Source organism: Elaeis guineensis, chromosome 6 (genome assembly GCF_000442705.2).
Source record: "Elaeis guineensis isolate ETL-2024a chromosome 6, EG11, whole genome shotgun sequence".
NCBI lineage: Eukaryota > Viridiplantae > Streptophyta > Magnoliopsida > Arecales > Arecaceae > Elaeis > Elaeis guineensis.
Genome location: NC_025998.2, coordinates 1,974,940 through 1,996,822, shown reverse-complemented (window position 1 = coordinate 1,996,822; position 21,883 = coordinate 1,974,940). Strand labels below are relative to the sequence as shown.

The following is a 21,883-nucleotide window of genomic DNA, read 5'->3' as shown; positions in this document are numbered from 1 at the left end:
TTTTTAATTTGATTTATCATCTTTTTAGTAATATTTATAAATTTTTAATTATAAAATTTAATTATGTAAATAATATATGTAATTATACCCATATTTTCAATATCCGAATTATATCCATATTCGTTTAAAACAAATATGGATATGAATTTTTATATCAGAATAATATTCGTATTCATATTTATATTTGTCGGACAAAATAAATATGGATATAGATATGCTGGTATTCAATCCGATTTCAATTTTATCTATAACATATGCAGTCATCAAATTTATTTTCAATTTTTTATCAAAAAAAATTATGTTCAAAGGTCAGTGCTGGCATATAAATTAATTAACAATTACATACTAAATTTTTGTGATAGATACAGCCACCCTCATGGCCTGCGTACTGTAGTGCGGAAGCAATCTGTTTTAAACTTTTCTGATAAAAATATAACTTCTTGTTTCGTTTATGCTCCCTCTCTTTCACATATAGAAAGGAAGAGCGCACCAAAGTATAATTCCTTTCAAAATGAAATGTACGCAAAACCCCACAAAAGTACCATGAGCCTTCAAATCTCTTTTGCATCTTAGTCTCCTATAGCCCCTCTATAATTTCATCTTGTGGTCCACCATTCGGACCGGCATTATTGGAACACATTACCGAGGAAAAGCTTCTCTTCCCTATAGCAAATAACTCATCCTTATCTAAATTCCAAACATGTCTCATTTGGACCTCTAACAATCGACTGTTTATATTACAGCAAGTATAAAAATAAAGCACACACTGGCTCGTATAATTACACAGAATAGAGAAGAAAAAAAAAAAATAGACACAGAATTTACATGGTTTGATTGTAAAGCCTACATCCATGGACAAGATACGAGAGAAAAAATTTTACTATGATGAAAAGAAAAATACAATCACTCAGAACTCTCCAAACTCTAGCTACAGTCTGATTTTTCAAAAAAAAATTCATTCATATTACAACACGAACTTTTCGGATCAAATCATAATTCAAGCCCATAAAAAATATTCAAAATTCAAACCACATTAACAGTTTACATCCATTCCAAAAATTATGCCTCCATCAGCATGGTTTGAGTGATTGAATCAGCCTTGTTCCATACCATGTCCTGAACAGAACATATATATATATATATATATATATATATATATATATATATATATATATATATATATTATATATATATATGACGACCCAAGATATTCATAAAGATGGAAGTAGAACAAGTGGTAAAGTTGCTTTAAAAAGAAAAAGAAGTCCTGGATTCAATATATTCAGAAAACACCATCAACAGAAACATACATTTTAGATCTGCAGTCAAGCAACCCCAATAAATGCAAGGAGATGACTGCTGAGGACCCACCCCTAGTGTCAGTTGTTGTGCGCACGTGTCAAGCAGGTCGTAGGAGACCGTACGCTCCACCCCACGAAGTATTGTCTGCTTCGGCTAGGTCCGGACGGGGAGCGTGCCCCGTGGTCCCCATCGGGGGTTGTCCCTGGAGCCCCTGATCGGACCTCACCGGGGTTATTCCGCCCCGGCCCGACGTCACGCAGATGGCCTCACGGTTTTGTCCTTCGTCCTTTGGACAAAAGGCGCCTCGTGAGAGAAGGTGTGCTCGTATCCCTCTTAAGTATATGCACACACCAGAGTTGCCCGATGTGGGACTATTAAGGGAGGTCCCCCCACGGCCTGCCCACAACATGCACCCCACTCTGGAGGGTGCATGTGCGGACAGGGGGCGGGTGCCCCCTACCTGGCGCGCCACTGTTGTGCGCACATGTCAAGCAGGTCGTCGGAGACCACACGCTCCACCCCACGAAGTATTGTCCGCTTCGGCTAGGTCCGGACGGGGAGCGTGCCCTGTGGTCCCCACCGGAGGTTGTCTCTGGAGCTCCTGATCGGGCCCCACCGGGGGTTATTCCGCTCTGGCCCGACATCACGTAGACGGCCTCACGGTTTTGTCCTTCGTCCTTTGGGCAAAAGGCGCATCGTGAGGGAAGGTGTGCTCGTATCCCTCTTAAGCATATGCACACACCAGAGTTGCCCGATGTGGGACTATTAAGGGAGGTCCCCCCACGGCCTGCCCACAACATGCCCCCCACTCTGGAGGCTGCATGTGCGGACAGGGGGCGGGTGCCCCCTACCTGGCGCGCCACTGTTGTGCGCACGTGTCAAGCAGGTCGTCGGAGACCGCACGCTCCACCCCACGAAGTATTGTCCGCTTCGGCTAGGTCCGGACGGGGAGCGTGCCCCGTGGTCCCCACCAGGGGTTGTCCCTGGAGCCCCTGATCGGGTCCCATCGGGGTTATTTCGTCCCGATCCGACGTCACCCAGACGGCCTCACGGTTTTGTCCTTCGTCCTTTGGACAAAAGGCGCCTCGTGAGGGAAGGTGTGCTCGTATCCCTCTTAAGCACATGCACACACCAGAGTTGCCCGATGTGGGATTATTAAGAGAGGTCCCCTACGGTCTGCCCACAATATCAGTGAACTGCATAGCTAGAAACTCACCTAATTCTCAACACCTTGGTATGCTTTCTCCATCAAGGCCCCCGTAATGATCTCAATAGAATTCCGTATCATGCTTCTGCTCAGTAAAAACCATCTAGGGACTTGCAAATTTCTTATCCAAGGTTTTCCAACTATTGCCCAAAACAATAAGCCGGCCTCATGTTGTGATCGTTAAAAGGATAGATAAGGGAGAAGGCAATGGAGAAACGAATAAGAGGCTTTGGTCCTATGCAGTGAAACAAAACAATATAGTGACTGGGGAATAGAAATATAATTACTTTCAAAAAAGGAATACAGATACTAAGGTATTATCTTAAAGACGCATCTGCAGAAACTAGATGATAAATTTGATAAACTTACTATAATGGAACATAAAAAGACTTGGAAAAGAATTACTAATTTACTATGGATCCATATGAAACTTGTATTAGCCAACTCATGTCTTACTGATGAACGAGGAAAGCAAATAAGGTTCACAGACCTGTCCTTTAAACCAGTGTAAATATTTCTCTGACAGGCATGCACCGACAGAGACCATATTGTTTTTACCAACTTGTTCCAACTTATTCAGATGAATATAAGCAATAATTCGGGGACAATTGGATTATTTCATGGTTGTATCAGTGGGTATTGGAAAAGCTCACCTACCTTTTTTTTTTAAAAAAAAAATATTAAATATACGTAAACTCCAAAAATAGTAAAGTTCATTTAACATACTACAAGAATAATACCCAAGTTTTTCAAGTGCCATAATATATAATATTCAACATAATAAGTAAATAAAAAAAATATTACAAATATATATCAACTGTCAGATATCATGAAACAAGACCAGCTGCTACATGGTAAGACACTCCGAAGCAGACAGGTAGGCTGTGAATTGCAGGGGCTGAGCTTGAAAAGAATAATCAATTCCAATTGTCATGATGATATTTGGAGAGTAACGTGTAATGATAAGAAAAGGTTATGTTCAATCCAAGGTAGGATTTGCTGGTGAAACACAATTGTGATAGAACCACACATAGACATTCCAACAAAAACCATTTGTATAATCCTCAACCTTCAGGAGTGAAGTTGGCCTGTGAATCAACTGGCTGAGTGGCAAAACAATGATTGGCCTGTGAAGTTGGGAGTCATGCACAGAACACGGCACTGCAATTGGCCAACACATCGTCTCCACTGCACAGAACAACCATACGCAAGCCACAGGTGTGGCACGCTTACAGAAACGGTACTCACACCTTTCAAAGTAGGAATTGATAACTTGTAGGATTAAATTAGTTTGGAAGAGCACAAAACTTATAAATGGTAGTGATTGCCAAGTACTGTAAACTGTAAAAAAGCTAAAAGTTTACCAACTCTTCAGTATTTCAGCAATAGACTTCTGTCTAGGAGATTCTATAAGGAACAGAATAAAGGATGGGGGATTTTAATACAAAATCTATATTACTAAAATGACATCCTGAGCCAGGAGGATGAAAGGCTTCTAAAATTTGCTTCACCGGTCTGAAAAAATATTGCGAAAGGGAGTAGCTTCTTCCACCAGAGTATTCTGTTCGAGCTCCGAGATGGGAAACAAGTTTCGTTTTGGCACGATGAATGGTCTGAAGACAGGCCCCTCAAACACATCTATCCGGTGCTATTCTACCTCACCTGACTTCCAAATTTGTTTGTACAAGATTTTAAAAATTCTCTGGATATCAACAATATTTTCAGGGATGAAGCAATTGCATATTCGGAAGAAGCTTTCCATGACTTTAGGCGCCGTATAGACAATATAAAACTCTCAAGCCATCCGGATAGAGCAAAATGGAAATGGAGTGTAAATGGCCAATTCATGGTAAGAGAATGCTACCTTTTTCTAGGCAATGGTGGCATTTGGTCATCAGTGGTGCGGAAAATTTGGAGAACCCCCATCCCCGAGAAAATGAAGGTTTTCAATTGGTTGCTGTTCCACAACACAATTTTAACAACAAAAAATTTAATGCGGCGGAATGTCCATCTCAATCACGACTGCCCAATGTGCTGCTCTGACCATGAAGCTACATCCCATACATTTATTACCGGCTCATATAGTTCTTTTATTTGGCAGAAAATCAGTAGCAAGCTATAGATACCATCCATGCCTTATTCGGTTGGAGAACTTTGGGATGGCTGGCGTGAACACCAGCCTTCAAGAATCTCTAAGAAAGCCTGGGATGTTATCGCTTCTACCACCTGCTGGCTGATTTGGAAAGAACGGAACAGAAGGCTCTTTCAATTCGAAGCACTATCAGCAGCTGCCCTTCTTCAGAGAATCTACCCCACAATACAGAGCTGGATGGCTGTTACAGAGGATAAGTCTAAGCTAAGCATCCAAAAAATTATTCAAAAACTTGTCTAAATTCAGATCCAAGGTTTCTCCTATCTTGCAAACACTACCAATTCTTCTCCCAGAACGCCTTCTTTTTCTTATTGGTTGACCTAGGTCAACCAGTCTTCTTAATCCTGCTGGTAACCTCTATTTTCTGAATAAAATCTTGGATGGTTTCACCTCCCATTGGATCAAAAAAAAAACTCTTCAATATACTATCTTTGCAGCCACTACTCGTTCTAGCTTTAAGTTCTAAGAATGAACCTGGCCCACCAAGTCATACTTTCATGAGTCTGAACGAGATACTAGCTGCAAACAAGTTTAGAAGAGGTCCAACTCAAATGTTTACCGTTCATAAGAATGGTAGTTTTATTGGATGAGTAAGAAGTAGTTGAAAGAGGGAAAAGCTTGTATCGTCTCGTAAAAGCCTTTTAAGCAAAACCACTAAAAACGCACCACGTAGCTAACAAGATAACCAAAATAAATCCAACTGTTACATCTAGAATTTATTTTCAGATATAGCTCAACTCACACCCGGACCTAGAAACCCATGCTAAGGGCAAATTGACCTATCCATGAACAACTTGGGACGGGCTTGATTGATGATAAGTTCATTCCACAAGGAAATTAGCCAACATGTTCTGACTCCGCTTATAAATAAGCCCAGCCTGCAGAGCCCCTGGTGTGCAAAAATAAGTAGAAGGGCCAAATCAACTCGAGAATTGGCTTGTTCAGCTGGCTGAAGAACAAGCTCGACCGAGTGGTTTGAGCCTGAGTCAAGTCTGAAAACCTCTACCCACAAGACTCGGCTGAGGCTGTCGGTTCAGCTCTTCTGCTGTCCTCCATCTGCCACAAATGCAGCGAATGTTCAATATAATGTTGAGTGCCCTGGGCCACATCGCTATTTGTGATGTTTGGGAAAAAAACCCAAAAGGCACATGTCCATTAATCAACAAGGTCTTTCTGCAACTTGAAAATGTAATAGAAGGATCGCAAAATGACCCAAGAAGTTGGCATAAACATGACAGTTTGCTTATAATATATCTGTAATAATCAAATGTACATATCTTAGTTGCGGTTATTGGCAAAAAGAATCTCTCTTCAGGTAGGAAGTTGTAATATGAACACTGAGAATTAATAATGTGATGATCTCATAGATGTCCTTCGTAGTAAAGTAGATTAATATGTAATTATTTAAATGCATACTGAGTTTCTTAGGATTCACGCTCGTAGAATATGACTGTAACTTTATACTAGCTATCAACCTATTGCGACCCTTTCCCTTTATCGGGGCTTGGGGCCAGGATCTTGTTAAATTGAACGAAATATTTTGTTAGGCAGCCATATAGCTGACTATGGTTCATGCAACAGAATATTGGATAATTAGAAAATAATATATGTATGAGATGAATGTTGTCAAAATGAGAATATTGAGATTGCGTAACAATACAACAAAAGGTCTAAAAAATTTATTAAAAAAAATTTAGAAGTAGCATCAATTGTGAACAAAATTAGAGGGCAAGTTAGAAATAGCTATCTTCAGACTTTATCCTTAAAAAGCAGTCTTCAAACCGTACAACTGTAATACAAATGTTTATATTTGCCAATCCATCTCCTGTTGGATTCGCCTTCTGAAAAGCATGCATTATGGGCTATGTTGTTGGTTGCAGCATATATCCTCGACTATCATGGAGGCTCGTTCTTGGCCGGTGCAAGGGTGGAATTTCAGAATCTGATTAAATTTTACGCTATGAGTTTTTGGGTTCTTCCCTTTTTTTTTTCTTTTTTTTTTTTTTTTTCAATTTTTAAATTTTCAATTTGCATCGAGATGTTGCGTTAGAATTTTCGGACGGTTGACCCACGTATCTTTCCCGACCAAATAGGTGAGCCTCTTCCAACCTCATTCGCTGCAGCGATATGACCTCCCTGAGAAACTTGATACCGAGACATAGCCCACTATCCCTTCTGGACTCCACCACCACCCTCCCCCAGGTTCACCAAATCCACGCCCAACTCCTCGTTAATGGCCATCTCAACGACCCTCCCTTCTTCGCCAAGTTCGTCGCCACCTTGGCCCTCTCCCTCCCCCACTTCCTCCCCTACTCACACCACCTCCTCGCCCACTCTCCCCACCCCCCTTCCCTGTTCGCCCTCAACTCCCTCATCCGGGCGCACTCCAAGGCCCCCACCCCCCACCGCGCCTTCCTCTTCTACCACCAAATCCTCCACTCCTCCGCCCTCTCCCCAGATCACTACACCTTCACCTTCCTCGTCCGCGCCTCCGCTCAGGCCGCCTGCGCCGCTGCCGGCACCGCTGTCCACGGCTCCGCCCTCAAGCGCGGCCTCGCCGCTGATCCCCACGTCCAGAGCGGCCTCATCCACATGTACGCCGAATTCGCCCTTCCCGACGCTGCTCGCCGCGTCTATTCCGAGCTCCACTGTCCCGACGTCGTTGCCCAGACCGCCATGGTCGGCGCCTTGGCAGGCTCCGGTGAGGTCGACCTCGCCCGCGAGCTGTTCGACGGGATGCCCCAGCGGGACCACGTCGCTTGGAATGCGATGATCGCCGGGTACTCGCAGGTGGGCCGGTCGAAGGAGGCGTTGGAGTTGTTTTCTTTGATGCAGACGGAGGGCGTGAGGGTTGGTGAAGCAACAATGGTGTCGGTGCTGACTGCATGCGCCCATTTGGGTGCATTGGCTCAAGGGAAGTGGGTGCACGGTTACATACAGAAGAACAAGATTCGAATCGCGGTGATGCTTGGCACAGCATTGATAGACATGTATTCCAAGTGCGGCGACATGAGAAGAGCCATGGAGGTGTTTTGGAGTATGGGGGAGAAGAATGTTTACACTTGGAGCAGTGCAATTGTGGTTTGGCGATGAATGGCGCAGGCAAGGAATGTCTGGAGCTCTTCGAGCTAATGAAACAAGACATGTGCAGCCCAATGGGGTCACCTTCATTTCGGTGCTTCGTGGATGCAGTGTGGCTGGGTTGGTAGATAAGGGCCGTGAGCATTTTGATTCGATGAGGGATGAACATGGTATCGAACCATGGTACGAACACTATGGGTGCATTGTTGACTTGTATGGTCGAGCTGGGCGCTGGATGATGCGGTCAATTTCATCAATGCCATGCCCATCGAGCCCCATGTCGGAGCTTGGGGAGCTCTTCTCAATGCTTGTAGGATTCATAAGAATATCGAATTGGGTGAGTTTGCAACAAGGAAGATCTTGGAGTTAGAATCAAAGAATGATGGTGCTATGTGCTTTTGTCAAACATCTATGCCGACTCAAGGAATTGGAAGGGGGTCAGTAGCATTAGGGAGTCAATGAAGGCCGAGGGGGTAAGCAAGGAGCCAGGTTGCAGTGTTATAGAGGTTGGCGGCAAGGTCCATGAGTTCTTTGTGGGGGATAGATCACATCCAAGGTATAAGGAGATTGAGCTGATGTTAGAGGAGATGTCAAGGAGGTTGAGATTGGCGGGATATGTGGCTAGGACTAATGAGGTGTTGTTTGACATTGAGGAAGAGGAGAAAGAAGATGCTCTTTGTTGGCATAGTGAGAAGTTGGCTATTGCTTTTGGGTTGATTGCACTGGGGGAAGGTGTGACCATTAGGATTGTGAAGAACTTGAGGGTATGTTTGGATTGCCATGATGCCACAAAGTTTATATCAAAGGTCTTTGAGAGGGAGATTGTTGTGAGGGACAGGAATAGGTTTCATCACTTTAAAGATGGGGCTTGTTCTTGTATGGATTATTGGTGATGAGTCTAACTGATATGTTATATTCTCAAGTTCTTTCATTTCTTTTGAGTTCATGAGTGCATAACAAATATTACATTTGCTGACGTTTTGTTAATTTATTTCACACAGAAGAGAGAGGCGTGTGTTAACTTGTAAAGAATTTTGTTGAAAGAGTTACTTATTTGCAGTATTTAATAAAGTTCTATTGAATTATAACATTTTTAGACCCCCGAAGTGAGTTTTGCTGTGTTTTTTAGTAAAATGCCTTGTTCTGGCCTCTGAACATATCTGATATGAGTTCTTATGGTGATACAGTAAAGAAAAGAAAGACGAGAGCATAAATGCTCAAAAAGAGGGAATAAAAAGTTGATATGGATTGCTAATTCAAAGTTATCTATACAAGCAACATGAGATTTCCATTACAATCAAAATAGGTGTCCTCTTTTGAGGGCTTAAAACAACAGTTGTTGCCAATAAAAATTAGAAAAAAAAGGAGAAAAGGTGCTATAAAGTGTGACAAATATTGGTTGCTCTGCCATAAAGTGTGTTAAATATTGCCAGCTTGGTTTTTTTTTTTTTTCCTTTAGCTCTCAACAAAAACTATGCTTTGCAAAAGCAAATTTTGATTATAATTTATAGCCTAGTTTCGAATCATGGGCTAACCATATCTCTTCAATAATCCATACAGCTTAGTTTCGGATCATGGGCTAACCATATCTCTTCAATAACCGTATGTCACATGATCTTGTATTGTATAACCAGGTTTTATTTGATTCCATCTATGAAGTCCAAGCTGAGAGTGATACATGAAATCAGGTTTCAAAACGAGACTTTGAAATACGGGATTTTGGAGCTTGTTTTATGGAATCAATCTACATGTCTGCACTGTAGTTTGGATGTGGCAAATCATTAACCCAAGGATAACTGGATAATAATTTGTACGTAATATTATTTTTACATTATAAATATTTTCATTTATGAAAACATGTGCAGTTTATAACATGACAAAAATCATTATGAATTTTATATTTATATTACATGTATAAATATTTTCATTTATGAAAACATGTGCAATTTATAACATGACAAAATCATTATGAATTTTATATTTTAGTTCAGGCACAAATCATCAATTATAAGATAATTAAATTCTAAAAAATGTAAGGAATTTGTAACAAAATTTAGTAGAAACCGCTTATAACAAAATTAATAGGTCCATCATTATAATGTTGTCAACTTGTCATAGATCAAAAATATAATCTTGAAAAAAAAAGATAGTAATGACAATGATGAGAGTCAATATTGTTCTTTCTTCTTTTATTCGCTTTTAATTTTAAGTAAAACTGATACTACCATAATCTTATTCAAGATACTAGTTATTCAAGATGGGAGGGGCATTTATCCGGAGTACTTACAACCAATAAATTGAAATGGCGTTGGCACATGAAATGTCTACATCTGTTCAATTTCCTGCAACCGGAAACAGGCAAACCTCCATACCCTTCCAGAAGTCATCCGCAATATTTATGGTCGACGGTGTTTAGTGTCGGGTTTGCCGCATTGTTATTGGTTTAATAGGCAATTAGGCAGTTAAGTCCCTTGCGTGAATACCACGGGCAAGATTCTAAGATTTTGTTATATAAAACACCAGGGCGCACTCGACCTCTCTCAGACGCGCGCGAGCACACTCCCTCCCTCGATGCTTCGGAGATCGCTCTCTCGAGCTCCCCTCTCCTCTCCAATGGCCTCCTCCAAACCCTTCCTCTCCCGTTCGCTCCCTCGACTCGATCGCTTAGGTCCTTGTCTTCTCATACCACTCCTCAAACCCTAAACCCTTCTCCGTCTCAAGAAGAAGAATCCCATGAGAATCTCCGAGATTCCTCCCGCCCAACGGTGTCCGTCTCAATCGACCGCTCCGGCTTGCACAATTCACCAGGTATCACTTGGAAAACGCTCGTTGACCCAAATGTCGTTTTCTTCCCTTGATTTTTTTTCCTAGAATTTTATGAGAGGAATATCTTATTTTATTTCTCGTTTATTGTTTCTTGTGACTTGCGGATTTGAAGAGCACTCCCACAATCCTTCTTCAGACTCCGAGCTTGTTAAGCATCTCAAGAGTATCATTAAGGTTTGAATCGATTGATCGTTAAATCGTTCTTTGTTTTCTCTTGCTATTTTAACTGTCAGATTATAAAGGTTGGTTTTTTCTCTAAACCATTTCTTTGTGTTTCCTCTGCTTAACCTTTCGCTATGGGAAGTTTTTTCGTTGTGTGCACGTATATAAATTTTTGGTATGTAAGATATGGGATATTGACAACAAATAAAGCACGACGTTCCTGTGATGAATAGATTTTGTTAGTGATAGCTAGGGCACTGGAAAGAAGAGGTCACAGGCACGGTGAGGCGGTTTTTAGGCAGTCAAGAAAGAAGGACAGAGAGGAAAAGGAGCAAAAGAAAGAAAGAAGGTGTAAGTCGAGGGATGTGGAGTTTGAGGTAAGCTGTTACTTGCTGTTGGTGGACCGGCAAGAAGCAGATAATACCAGACAACTTCTCTAATTTCAAATATTTTGGTTTTCTTTTTCCTTGAAGTTCTTATTCATCATTTTTAGCCCCAGATCTTTCTGCTGTATAGCTACTTTTTTTATTTTAAAGTTATTATTAATATTAAAAGATTATGGTTGATAACTTGTTATAACTTCAATGAACATGTAGATTGTGAATTGTCATAAACTACTAGACATATATTTGTAATATATACCTTGTTACAGTTTCAGTAAAATTACAGAACAGCAACGACTTTAAACTGTTAGAGATATCCGTTGAGAGTAACTAATTTATAAGCGCAGGATCTTAGTGAATGCAACCTACACATATGGCAGTATTAGGCTGTCGGATGCCCACTTACTGAAGTCCTACCTAGATGGCTGTTACTAGGAGCCCAACCTTGAAAAGGCATGTGGTAAATGATTTTGATAACCTTTACTAGAATTTCTGGATTTTGCATGTTTAGTTAAATTTGTATGGATAATTGTATCAAATATGATGAATAGGTAGGATCTCTAGTCAACAACTCTTGAGTGGGTTTGGTATTTCCAACTTTCCATCATATTGGAAGAAGTTTTGGAGGAAAGAATTTTTTGATTTATTGGGCATCAAAAATTCTTTAGAGGGTGAGCCTGTGCGCAATGGCAAAGTTGTTTCATTATGACCTGGGTGTCACAGATTTTAGATATAGAAACAGCCTCTCCACATGTGGGGGTAAGGGGACCCCCAGTGGCAAGAGCCTCATGCACTGAGCCACCCTTACAAGGTTTTTGTCTGTTACATAAATTGTCACATTAATAAAAAAATGTGCTCTAACTGCTTTCAAATCAAGGTCAAGATCCTCGTCCATTTGATACTTTGTTTGATTCTAGGGCCATACTGGTGCACCTTATAGTATAATGGTTAGAAATGTTTCCTTTTTGATTTCCATGACTGTTCAGAGTCAATCAGAAACTGAGATCATTGCATGTAGTATTTATTCTTTCAAGGGGCTCACCTATGATATGAATCTTTCTTGTCACTTTTGGAACTTTCACTTCAGCTCTTGTTGACCACGGCTTGGTTATGCAGTTTAAGATTTAAGCTTGGATGAGTTAGAAATTTGCCTAGAAATATAAGCTTGATCTATCATACTCTGTTCCTTGCAAGAGTGGCCAACCTTTTAGGACAGGGGTGGCATTATGGGCTGAAATCTATGTGCGAGAAGGGGCTAAAGATTGTATCTCATGGAGAACTTGAGGGTCAGAAGCCACTCATAGCTCATAATAGCAACTTTTGGGTGTTCTTTTTTAAAGTTCCTTTTAGCTTCATTTCCTTTCTTTGTTCACATTCAAAAATTTGTTTAACTGTGTGTGATGCATGTATGGTGTGTCATCATGAGTAGAGGTTAACATGTCCTAGGTTGACTTATTTTGCCACTTGTCATTGCCTGTTACCAGTACCTTTTGGGGTCACAAGGTGTTTTTTTTTTTTTTTTTTTTTTGTGTGTGTGTGTGTGTCTCAAGTGCCTGTAGACATTCCTTTTTCTTCTTGTTAACACAAGCGACTTCGAGTTAGAGGGTTAAGAAAATCCCCAAGAGGTCATATGGTTTTGAAGGCTATGAAGTGCTTGGTGCACTAACTATAAAACTGCTGATGATCCTAGAGCTGCTATCGGTTGATAGTCAATACCGATGCAACAGATCATCAGAAGCTTTTTTATTGAAGTATTATAGTAATTAACTGGGAATTATTTAGTTTCTACTGGGACTACATTATCATGGCCAAAGCATTTTGGCCACCTACGCTACTAAAGAAACTCAAAGTAGAGTGAATTTTGTCCAGGTTTTCATAATTTGATTCAAGTTGCCTAAGAGATTATTTAAATTATACTATTTTTCTGCTATACATGCATTAAAGAATGTATCTAGTAATTTTGAACTATCTATAAACCGAAGATCCAACTGATGAGACTCTAGTCTGCATAAATTTCATCAAACATAAATGTTCATCAACTGTGGTTGTCGGTAAGGGACTTATACACATTAATTTCCATGGATTGATGATGTGTTGTGCTTAGAAAAGAAAAAGAAAAGGAAAACATACTTGTATTTCATCCTCTTTTTTTTTTTAAAAAAGAAAATCCCCCTCCCTCCCCCTGCCCCCCCCCCCCCAAAAAAAAAAAAGCTCTAGAGTTCCTCTCACACTTAAGAATAATTTGATTCAAGTCTGTTAGAATTTCTTTGCATTTGGCAATGGTTCCATGATTCCATCTTCCAATTATGCTGAGATTCTTTTTCTGATATGTTTTCCAGTATAGCATCTCTAATGGTTTTTTTTTAACTGCTTGTTTAATAGTTCCGTGGAGGTCCTATTTCAGTCGCTGAATACATGGAAGAAGTTTTGACAAATCCTCATTCAGGTTTCTACATCAATCAAGATGTATTTGGAGCTGGAGGTGATTTTATTACGTCCCCTGAAGTGAGCCAGATGTTTGGAGAGGTAATTTCATTGGTCAGTGTTTGTTCCTTTACTGCCCATTATACCCTATGAATGTAATAATGGGGGCTTGTTTCATAGTTACAAAGGCCTAAGTTCACAGAAGTTGAGCATAACGAGTGGATGTTTTCTACTTAGTAGGGAGTTATTCTAGATCTATATTTTTGGCTTAATTTAGTCCCGTTGTTGAATATGTATGGATCCATGACATCAGTTTTTTCATCAACTTTTGTAATCTTTGTTAGAGTTGCAGAAAAGAACAATATTAATTTTTTGATGCATACCAGAAAGTAATCTAATTTAATCCAATGCTATTATTTCAGATGATCGGTGTGTGGACTATGTGCCTTTGGGAGCAGATGGGACAGCCTGAAGAAGTGAATTTAATTGAACTTGGCCCAGGACGTGGGACGCTTATGGCTGATCTTCTCCGTGTAAGGCATATTCTTTTGTTCTCTCCTTGTTGAAATTCTAGTTCAGTTTTACTGTTGAAACTTCAAGTGAATGAGCTTTATTTAATTTTCTAACTGTTTCATTTGCATCCATTAAGTTATAAAGATAAACCAATCTTTCTTGTAGGGCTCTTCTAAATTTGTGAATTTTAAAAAGACTCTTCACATTCACATGGTAGAGTGCAGTCCTACCTTGCAGAAGCTTCAATACAGTGCTTTAAAATGTGTGGATGAAGCTGTGAATGAAGATGGTAGTACTAAAAGGACAATTAGCATGTTATCTGGATCTCCTGTTTCTTGGCATTCCACTCTGGAACAGGTTCCATTAGGAAGTATGAAGTCCTTTTGAACTTCGGAGTTAGCAAGTTCAAATCTTCTTTTTTCCATCCTGTTGTTTTGTAGTTCTTATATTGCAGAAAATTTAAACATTAATGTGTTCTTTCTAATGATTAGTTTTGATTTTTTTCCCCCTACAGCACCAACCATTATCATTGCGCATGAATTCTATGATGCTCTGCCAATCCATCAGTTTCAGGTTTGTCAGGGGGTTTTTGTTACCTATTAGTTTCGCTACTTTGTTCCCTTGAAAATAGAATCAATATTTTATTTAGTAGCCTGTCTTCAGATATATGAATGAAGATGATTGTAAAACTTATCTTCCATGAATGTATGAATAATTCGTCAGACTGTTGGGAGACTTCCTAGTTGCAACTGATGAAAATTTCCGCTTTAGCAGGTCTAGAAAAATGCCCGGAGCTTTTTAAACTAATGCCCTTGAATATAAATGTCTCCACATGATAATTTGTTAATCACTCCTTTATTCTTTATGTCAGTTTCTAAATATGTATAGTTTTCATGATGGGGAAACTATGCGGAAAATCATATTGCCTCAAGAGTAGTCTACATTTGGTTTTAGGTCCACAGAAACCAGAAGAATTTAGAAAATTTGGCTGCACCTGTATGTTCTATCATGAAGGCATGAGAATCTCTGTTTTGTCCCTTGATTTTTCAATATCCAGGCCTACCAGGTTTTTTAAGCTGCTGTATGACCTTCCTTGTTGGGCATACCACAGGCAAAACAGAAGCTAGGCTAGACCAAATTGATGAACTTGTACATTTTTCAGTAGAAATGATACAAAAAAAAATATTATCTCCTTCTTTGCTAATCTGCTGTGTTATATGGTAGAGAATTTTGGAAGAATTGGTATTTTAGCAGCAGATAGAATCAGTAGATTTATGCCTAGGCGATCCTCTAGGAAAATGTGGGAAAAGGGATTTGAGAATAAATGTTTGCCTATTTCTTTTTTTGACTATTATGATATGTCTTGATTGGTAGGTTTCAAAAACTTGTGTTTATTGATAATGTAGACTTGCATGACAAGGGATGGCATTGAAAGCTTGATCATGATTCTGTCCTGGTATTCCCACATATCCTTCAATTGATATATGATGTACAAGCCCCTAGAAACTGCATTTGTGCCTCACATTGGTGCAGAATGCATAAAGCAGGCCAGATCAGTATGTGAATTTATAGCATGTCATGAGTTATATGACCCATTAGCAGTATTTATAATCAGTGATACTTGATGTACTTATTGTTGAAAATAAGGTATGCTTATAAAACTTTTCTATGAGAACTGCATCCTATTCATTTTTTTAATTTTTTCAGTCTTCTTACACTTTAGGTTATCCCTTGTATTACTAGTGAAGGTCTTTTCCCATTTTTATCTGTCAATACTGTCTCCACTATACTTCAACTTTATAATATTTGGAACTGCTAATTGCACTTTAATTTTTGTAAATGATATTGGAGCTGATAATCATACTGATATTTTCCTTGAGATGCATTTTATCTGATTCTCTCTGAAAAGCTAGCTTAGAGAATGTCACGCACTGTGTTTGCATATAACAAAGAATACTCATATATGTAAGTCTTGCAAGTGTATCTTCATCAGAAATCAGTCGTACAAACATACCTTATCAACACTTTGAAGCATCATGTGCATCTGCACATGCCAGTTCTAGTTGTGGATAAGAGGACAATCCATGCAAATAATAGTGCTTGCAATTGTCTGATAAGCCCTTTTTTTTTTATTTTTTTAGAAAATCATTGCATTGTGTGCATGTGCATGGCTATTTTGTTCACCATCTTAGTTGCAAGGTCTTCATGGTGGCAGTCCATAATGGTCGGCAATTTTTGTTTATAAGCATGAGTGATGCATTAACTACCACCTTCTTTATTTTAGTCCTATTTTGTGAAGTTTTGGTATCGATATGCTGTTTTTTTATAGTTTTATTAACTCATTTTCTTGCTCTAGGGATCCTATAAGAGTTATCCTATACAACAAGGCATATATTTATATTTACGATTAATAGCAGTAAATTTTAAGATCAATATCGGTGCAATAATCGTTTACAATTCTATTTCAATGAAGACTTTGTGCTGTTCTGGTGAGGCCTTTTCATTTGGGGTTTTTTATACTTTGACTGCAGAAATCTTCACGTGGTTGGTGTGAAAAAATGGTAGATGTGTCCGAAGATTCTCTGTAAGTGTTCAACAATCTATTTTGTCAGTGTACTTAATTTTCATGTTATTCATTATGACTTGGATTGCAGCTGGTAATATAATCTTACCTTTTCTTTTATTTAGCAATTTTCGCTTTGTTTTATCTCCAATGCCCACTCCTGCAACTCTATTATATCTGAGAAAGCGTTGTCAGTGGGCTTCTGCTGAGGAGGTAGCCAAGCTTGACCATATTGAAGTGTGTCCCAAAGCAATGGAGCTGACTCATCAAATTGCAAAGAGAATTAGTTCAGATGGTGGTGGGGCTCTCATTATTGATTATGGGAAAAATGGAATTATTTCAGACAGTTTACAGGTCAGGACTTTCTTTGATGATGTTGACAACATCTGCATCTTTTCGTTGTATTCCTGTTCATTCTTAGTAATACTTGGCCTGCAGCTGATATCAATGAGTCTAGTTTTTCAGCAGAATATAGGCTTGTCTTTAACTAGTTTAGCGCCCCCCACACCCCCCACCAAAGAAGAAGAAGAAGAAGATGAAAAAGACAAAAAGGAGGTCATGTTGATTTATTGAGTCAGTTTTCATGGGACTTTTATCTCAACTAGAGTACTATGTACTTGGCAATGTTTTTCTTTCTAGTTTCTACCTGATAATGAGGTTTCTGTAAGCTTACCCGGAATGGATTGAAGAAATTTGTTCACTGTCTTTATGTTTATCGGACAGTTCTTTACTGTTATTATCACTTCTGCTTCTTAAGGACCCGGTCACAGTTTGGCATCTCCTAGCAGCGGCCCAATCCTTCATACTTCTCAATCTATATGACGTGTGCCACTAGATAGGGTGTCATTTTAAAAGCTCAACTTATTCTTGGATGAAATTTTGGTAATCAAACATTTTTTAGCATCTTTTGGGATTATCAGATTGATATTCATATTTTATTCCTTTTACCTTTTCTTTTTCCCCCAACTCCTTTCTTGTATTTTGCTTATGTGATTAGTTTTCACATCTGGAGAGAATCATCTGTTTCACATTGACCTCATGCAGCCATATGTTTCACAGATTTTTTTATTTTTCACAAGTTTAATACATCTAGATGTCATATCTGTAGGCTATTCAGAAGCATAAATTTGTGAACATACTAGACAATCCTGGTTCGGCTGATCTGAGTGCATATGTCGATTTTGCTTCTATTAGACATTCTGCCAAAGAAGTTTCAGGTACTTGTTTGACAATATCTAGTTACCTCTACTGATTTGTAAAAAGTTTCATTAATCACTTACTAAAGAAAAAACTGGTCTATTTTGCATCTGCGTATCTGTAGTTCTTTATGAGTGGTCATTCCAGTTCTAACGATATGACCTTTTACAGAACATATATCGGTTCATGGTCCAATTACTCAATCGCAGTTCTTAGGTTATCTTGGTATCAACTTCCGAGTAGAAGCCTTGTTACAAAACTCCACTGAGGAACAAGCAGAGTCTCTGAAGACAGGCTATTGGCAACTGGTTGGAGATGGTGAAGCTCCATTTTGGGAGGGCCCTAACGAGCAGACACCTATTGGTATGGGTAATCGATATTTGGCAATGGCAATTGTGAACAAGAAGCAAGGTGTTCCGGTTCCATTTGAATGAAATGTGAGGATGTATTTACTGGTAGCACAAATTTTTATTTACATACGAGATATTATCTTCTCTCTTATAAGAAATAATGCAACAGGCTATTCCAAGTCAGACAAAGTAAAGTACACAGTCGAAGCAAAAGAAGCTACCTGTGTGTTTTTATTTCTGTTCTCTGTGGTACTGCTTTTCTTTCCCTGCTGAAGATTGATCGATTTGATAATTCTTGGAAATTAAAATAATTGGTGTTTTTTGTATCATTTACATTCTGAAATTCCTTACTTTTAAGGGACATTCTCATTGAGTATTCCTTGCTGAACCTGCAACAGGCTCATACTTAACAATGAAATATGGAGGCTTCCTTGTCTGCTGCTTCCATTCATATTTCAGCCAATCCGGCCTATGGTCAGTGGGATCATATGGTTGCCGTACCTAATGGCAAGGTAGCTGGATGCTGTTGTAGGCATTCACTGGGGTTTCAGTGGAATGCAAATGAAATTAATGCACTTGCATGTACTTCAGTTACCTGTGACCATATGTTAGAACAGAATGATAAATACATAGTTTTCCCTCGCGCTGATTAAATCTGCTGTTGGTGGATAAACAGCATACAAAAGAATTGAACTTGAATTTTTTCATGTGACAGGTTGGCAACTGCTGAAGCATTTTTTCCAACCAGTCATCTGATTTGTATCTGTTAACCAAAGCATTGTTCTGTAGCTGCAGTAGCCTCCTGTCAGCTTCCTGAATGCTACGAGTGAAAAATGAGAGCAACCTGAGGCAGGTAGGCTGGTTTATGCCGGTCAAACCTTAAATCTACAGTAGCTGGATATAAATTCCAGGAACGAAAATAAATTCTCGTTTAGTGTTTTGTGAGATGTGGAGCTGCTGTATCTATATTTTGTCCTGCACCAGGTGAAGAGAAAAACCAAAAGCATTTCATGGCTGATGGTGAAAGGGAGAAGCTTTTGAACGGTTATTTACTTTGCAATCCTAAAGTTTCACAGGATGTTCCAAATAACCTTTCATATGGTTCGTTTTTTGTTATAGTTGGTTAGTACTCCACCTCGGCCAAATAAGTCACCCTATGATAGTATTTAGAACGATAACTTATTGGAAATTTTCATTTCCCATTTCCTCTTCTTTAACATCCGGTGGTGGTGAACTTGCATTACTTGCTAGCCCTGTTTGGATGTCAGCGTAAGTCACCTGTGTATAACGGGATTTTTTTTAAATATTATTTTTTATTATATATTTTTAAAAATATCCTCATCCTCAATTTATTTATGAGATTATCGTTTTACGGTGAAATTGTGATTTGAAGTGACGGTTTCATCCACACATTGTACACCCGCTCGTCATTTACCCAAAATTGTCAAATGTGAGATCGTAGCTTAAAGTCGTGATTTTACGAAGCCATGATTTGAGGACATGATTTTTTTGAAATCGTAGCTAGAAGCTATGGTTCTAATTGTGGCCTTTTTTAGATGGCGGTCAATGCCCGATTCAATTGGTTTTTTTTTTTTTTTTGGCATCTCAAGGATGGACGGCATGTAGGGTGGGGAGGGAGAGGGCGGACGAGCTGCGGGCAGACTGGTGGGGGTGGAGAAGCCATGGGTAGCGGGCATTGTGGCTCGGGGGTGAAGGGGGATCGAGGGTGGATGGATAGTGGGGATGGTGTGGAGGAGCTATGGGTAGTGGGTGGAGGCACGAAGGAGCCGTGGATAGTGTCGGTGGGCGTAGGGAAGCCCAGATGAGGGGTGGGGCGGATTCACGGGCGTGTCGGGTGGAGGGGTTGGCAGGGAACGAGGGTGGAGGAGCTCGTTGGGGGGGGGGGGCGTTGGAGGGATGTGAGCACAGCGTTTGTGGGGAAGGGGCACGAAGGGCGGGGTGGGGGGGGTGCAAGTGTCGGGGTGGGGGACTGGGGGTGCGCGCAGTCGCAGGAAAAGTCGTGGGAGACTACGGTGCGAGCACTGGAGTGGAGGAGCTCGTCGGAGAGTGGGAGGAGGGAGGCACGGAGGGAATGGGAGCATGGCATCTGGGAAGAGGAGCTCGCCGAGTAGTGGGGGAGGAGGGGGGTCGGGATATGAGCGTCGGGGAGCACTGAGGAGCTCGGGGTGGTCGATCCGGACGGAGGGGTGGTGGGGGGGGTGTCACAATGTGGGCTTCGAGGAGTGCGGAGGAGCTCCCGGAGAATCAAGATGCATTCGTCGGAGAGTGGGGGGAGGAAGGGGGGCGGGGGCCGAGATGCGGGCAGGGGTAGTGCGGAGAAGCTCATCGGGAGGGGGTGGGGTCCTACGTCGAGGTGGGGAGGGAGAGGGGTGTGGGGTTGCTTGCGTGGAGCCGAGAGAATCCTCCATATTGCATGCGCAAGGTGCAATTGGACCGCACAAATCCGATGGTGCATAACATGCCACGTGACCCCTTCTATTTCACCAATTTTCGATTGTGCGCTCTCCACCGTGCATAGGTTTTCACCATGCATATGCTTAGTGCATGCAATAATCTCTCGAAGGTGGGGCACCGGAGCGTTCGAAAAAAAAAAAGAGAAAAAAATCTCAGTAAAATCATGGATTCAATCCACTGTTTCATAATTTGAATATGACTACATCACAAATCTAAAACTTGTAGGTTCAATCTGTGATTTTGGCCATCTAGACTCAAAATCATGGGTTCAACCCATGATTTTAACTTAGGTGGTATCCAAAAGGTAAATCCGGAAATAAGTTTCATTTGAGAGTATTTTTGAAAGAAAATATTAAAAAAAATATTTGAAAAAAATCCCGTATAACGTGCGTCCGGCAAGAGCGTAAACGTTAGCGGGTTTATTTTAAGAAAATTTCATCTCCTACGGAATGAATTCATAATTCCGGTATATATGTAAACCTCCTTCCTATTGGAATCTATTATAGTAAAAACTCGCTTCAAAGCCCTTCCTCCCCGTATGAGATTAACTCGTTGGACGCGTCATCTCCGTGCCAGCAGGCATCCGAACTGGGTTCGCATTACTTTAAAATGCTTGAAAGTCATGAATCAATCCAAATCCAATGGGGTTTACATTAATGAATAGCCTGAACATATCATTGAATTCATGGATTGGATCAGCAAAATAATGATAGGATCACAGACTGGGTTGGATCACAGGTGTTTACGGGAAACCCCTAAGTTGGTCCAAATCCTTGCAGTAGAGGTGCTTGTCTTCTTGGTTGTATGGGCTCGCTGTGTGATGGCGGGTTGGTGGTGTCCTGTACGTAGTGGGGGTGGTTGGATTGACCGCGAGCCGTGGGCAATCCGGAAAAAGTTGGAGATCCAAAGATAGAATGAGATCTTAATCTATCTAGTTTTCAACATGTGGCAGCATTTTCAGGGGGCTGGCTGCCGGCTATAGACCATGGAGCAGTAGATCTAGGATCGTCTCAAGGGTTGGCAATTGATGTCCTCTGCTTGATGGGCAGAACGATTCTTATGAGATTGGTGTTGAGCTCTATATCGGTGTACCTCATGGCAAACACGATTGTATCGAGTTTTTATCTCAAATGGTTGGAGCAGCAGTTTCGAAACTTCTTGTGGAGCTTAGGGTATGATAGTTGTAGGATCCATCTGCTATCTGGGTAGGCGGTTTGTCAACCTGTGAGGGATGGGGCATTGGGATTC

The 21,883-nt window shown here is 40.5% G+C and overlaps 2 protein-coding genes across 8 annotated transcripts; both read left to right on the top strand.

Moving 5' to 3' along the window:
* Positions 1-6,622: 6,622 nt before the first annotated feature.
* Positions 6,623-8,713, top strand: LOC105047803 (putative pentatricopeptide repeat-containing protein At5g40405). The gene is given in 5 exon segments (XM_010926886.2): positions 6,623-7,737; positions 7,740-7,802; positions 7,805-7,972; positions 7,975-8,127; positions 8,130-8,713. Coding segments are annotated over 5 exon segments (1,839 nt in total). The 5' UTR covers positions 6,623-6,788; the 3' UTR covers positions 8,636-8,713.
* Positions 8,714-10,239: 1,526 nt separating this feature from the next.
* LOC105047715 (uncharacterized) lies at positions 10,240-19,250 on the top strand. Of its 7 annotated transcripts, none has more exons than XM_019851062.3 (11): positions 10,240-10,550; positions 10,681-10,742; positions 10,964-11,107; positions 13,496-13,651; positions 13,960-14,070; positions 14,216-14,420; positions 14,565-14,623; positions 16,582-16,634; positions 16,739-16,967; positions 17,722-17,830; positions 17,982-18,398. In XM_019851062.3, exons 4-11 carry the CDS (start codon positions 13,529-13,531, stop codon positions 18,242-18,244), a joined length of 1,152 nt encoding a protein of 383 aa, XP_019706621.2. In that variant the 5' UTR covers positions 10,240-10,550; positions 10,681-10,742; positions 10,964-11,107; positions 13,496-13,528; the 3' UTR covers positions 18,245-18,398. The 7 variants fall into 7 exon arrangements, with proteins under 7 accessions (XP_019706621.2, XP_010925068.2, XP_073114958.1 ...); XM_073258857.1 differs by lacking the exon at positions 10,964-11,107 and having other exon boundaries at positions 10,339-10,550; positions 13,496-13,639; positions 17,982-18,247; positions 18,330-18,398; XM_073258856.1 differs by lacking the exon at positions 10,964-11,107 and adding an exon at positions 18,876-19,250 and having other exon boundaries at positions 10,372-10,550; positions 17,982-18,247.
* The last annotated feature ends 2,633 nt before the right edge of the window (positions 19,251-21,883 follow it).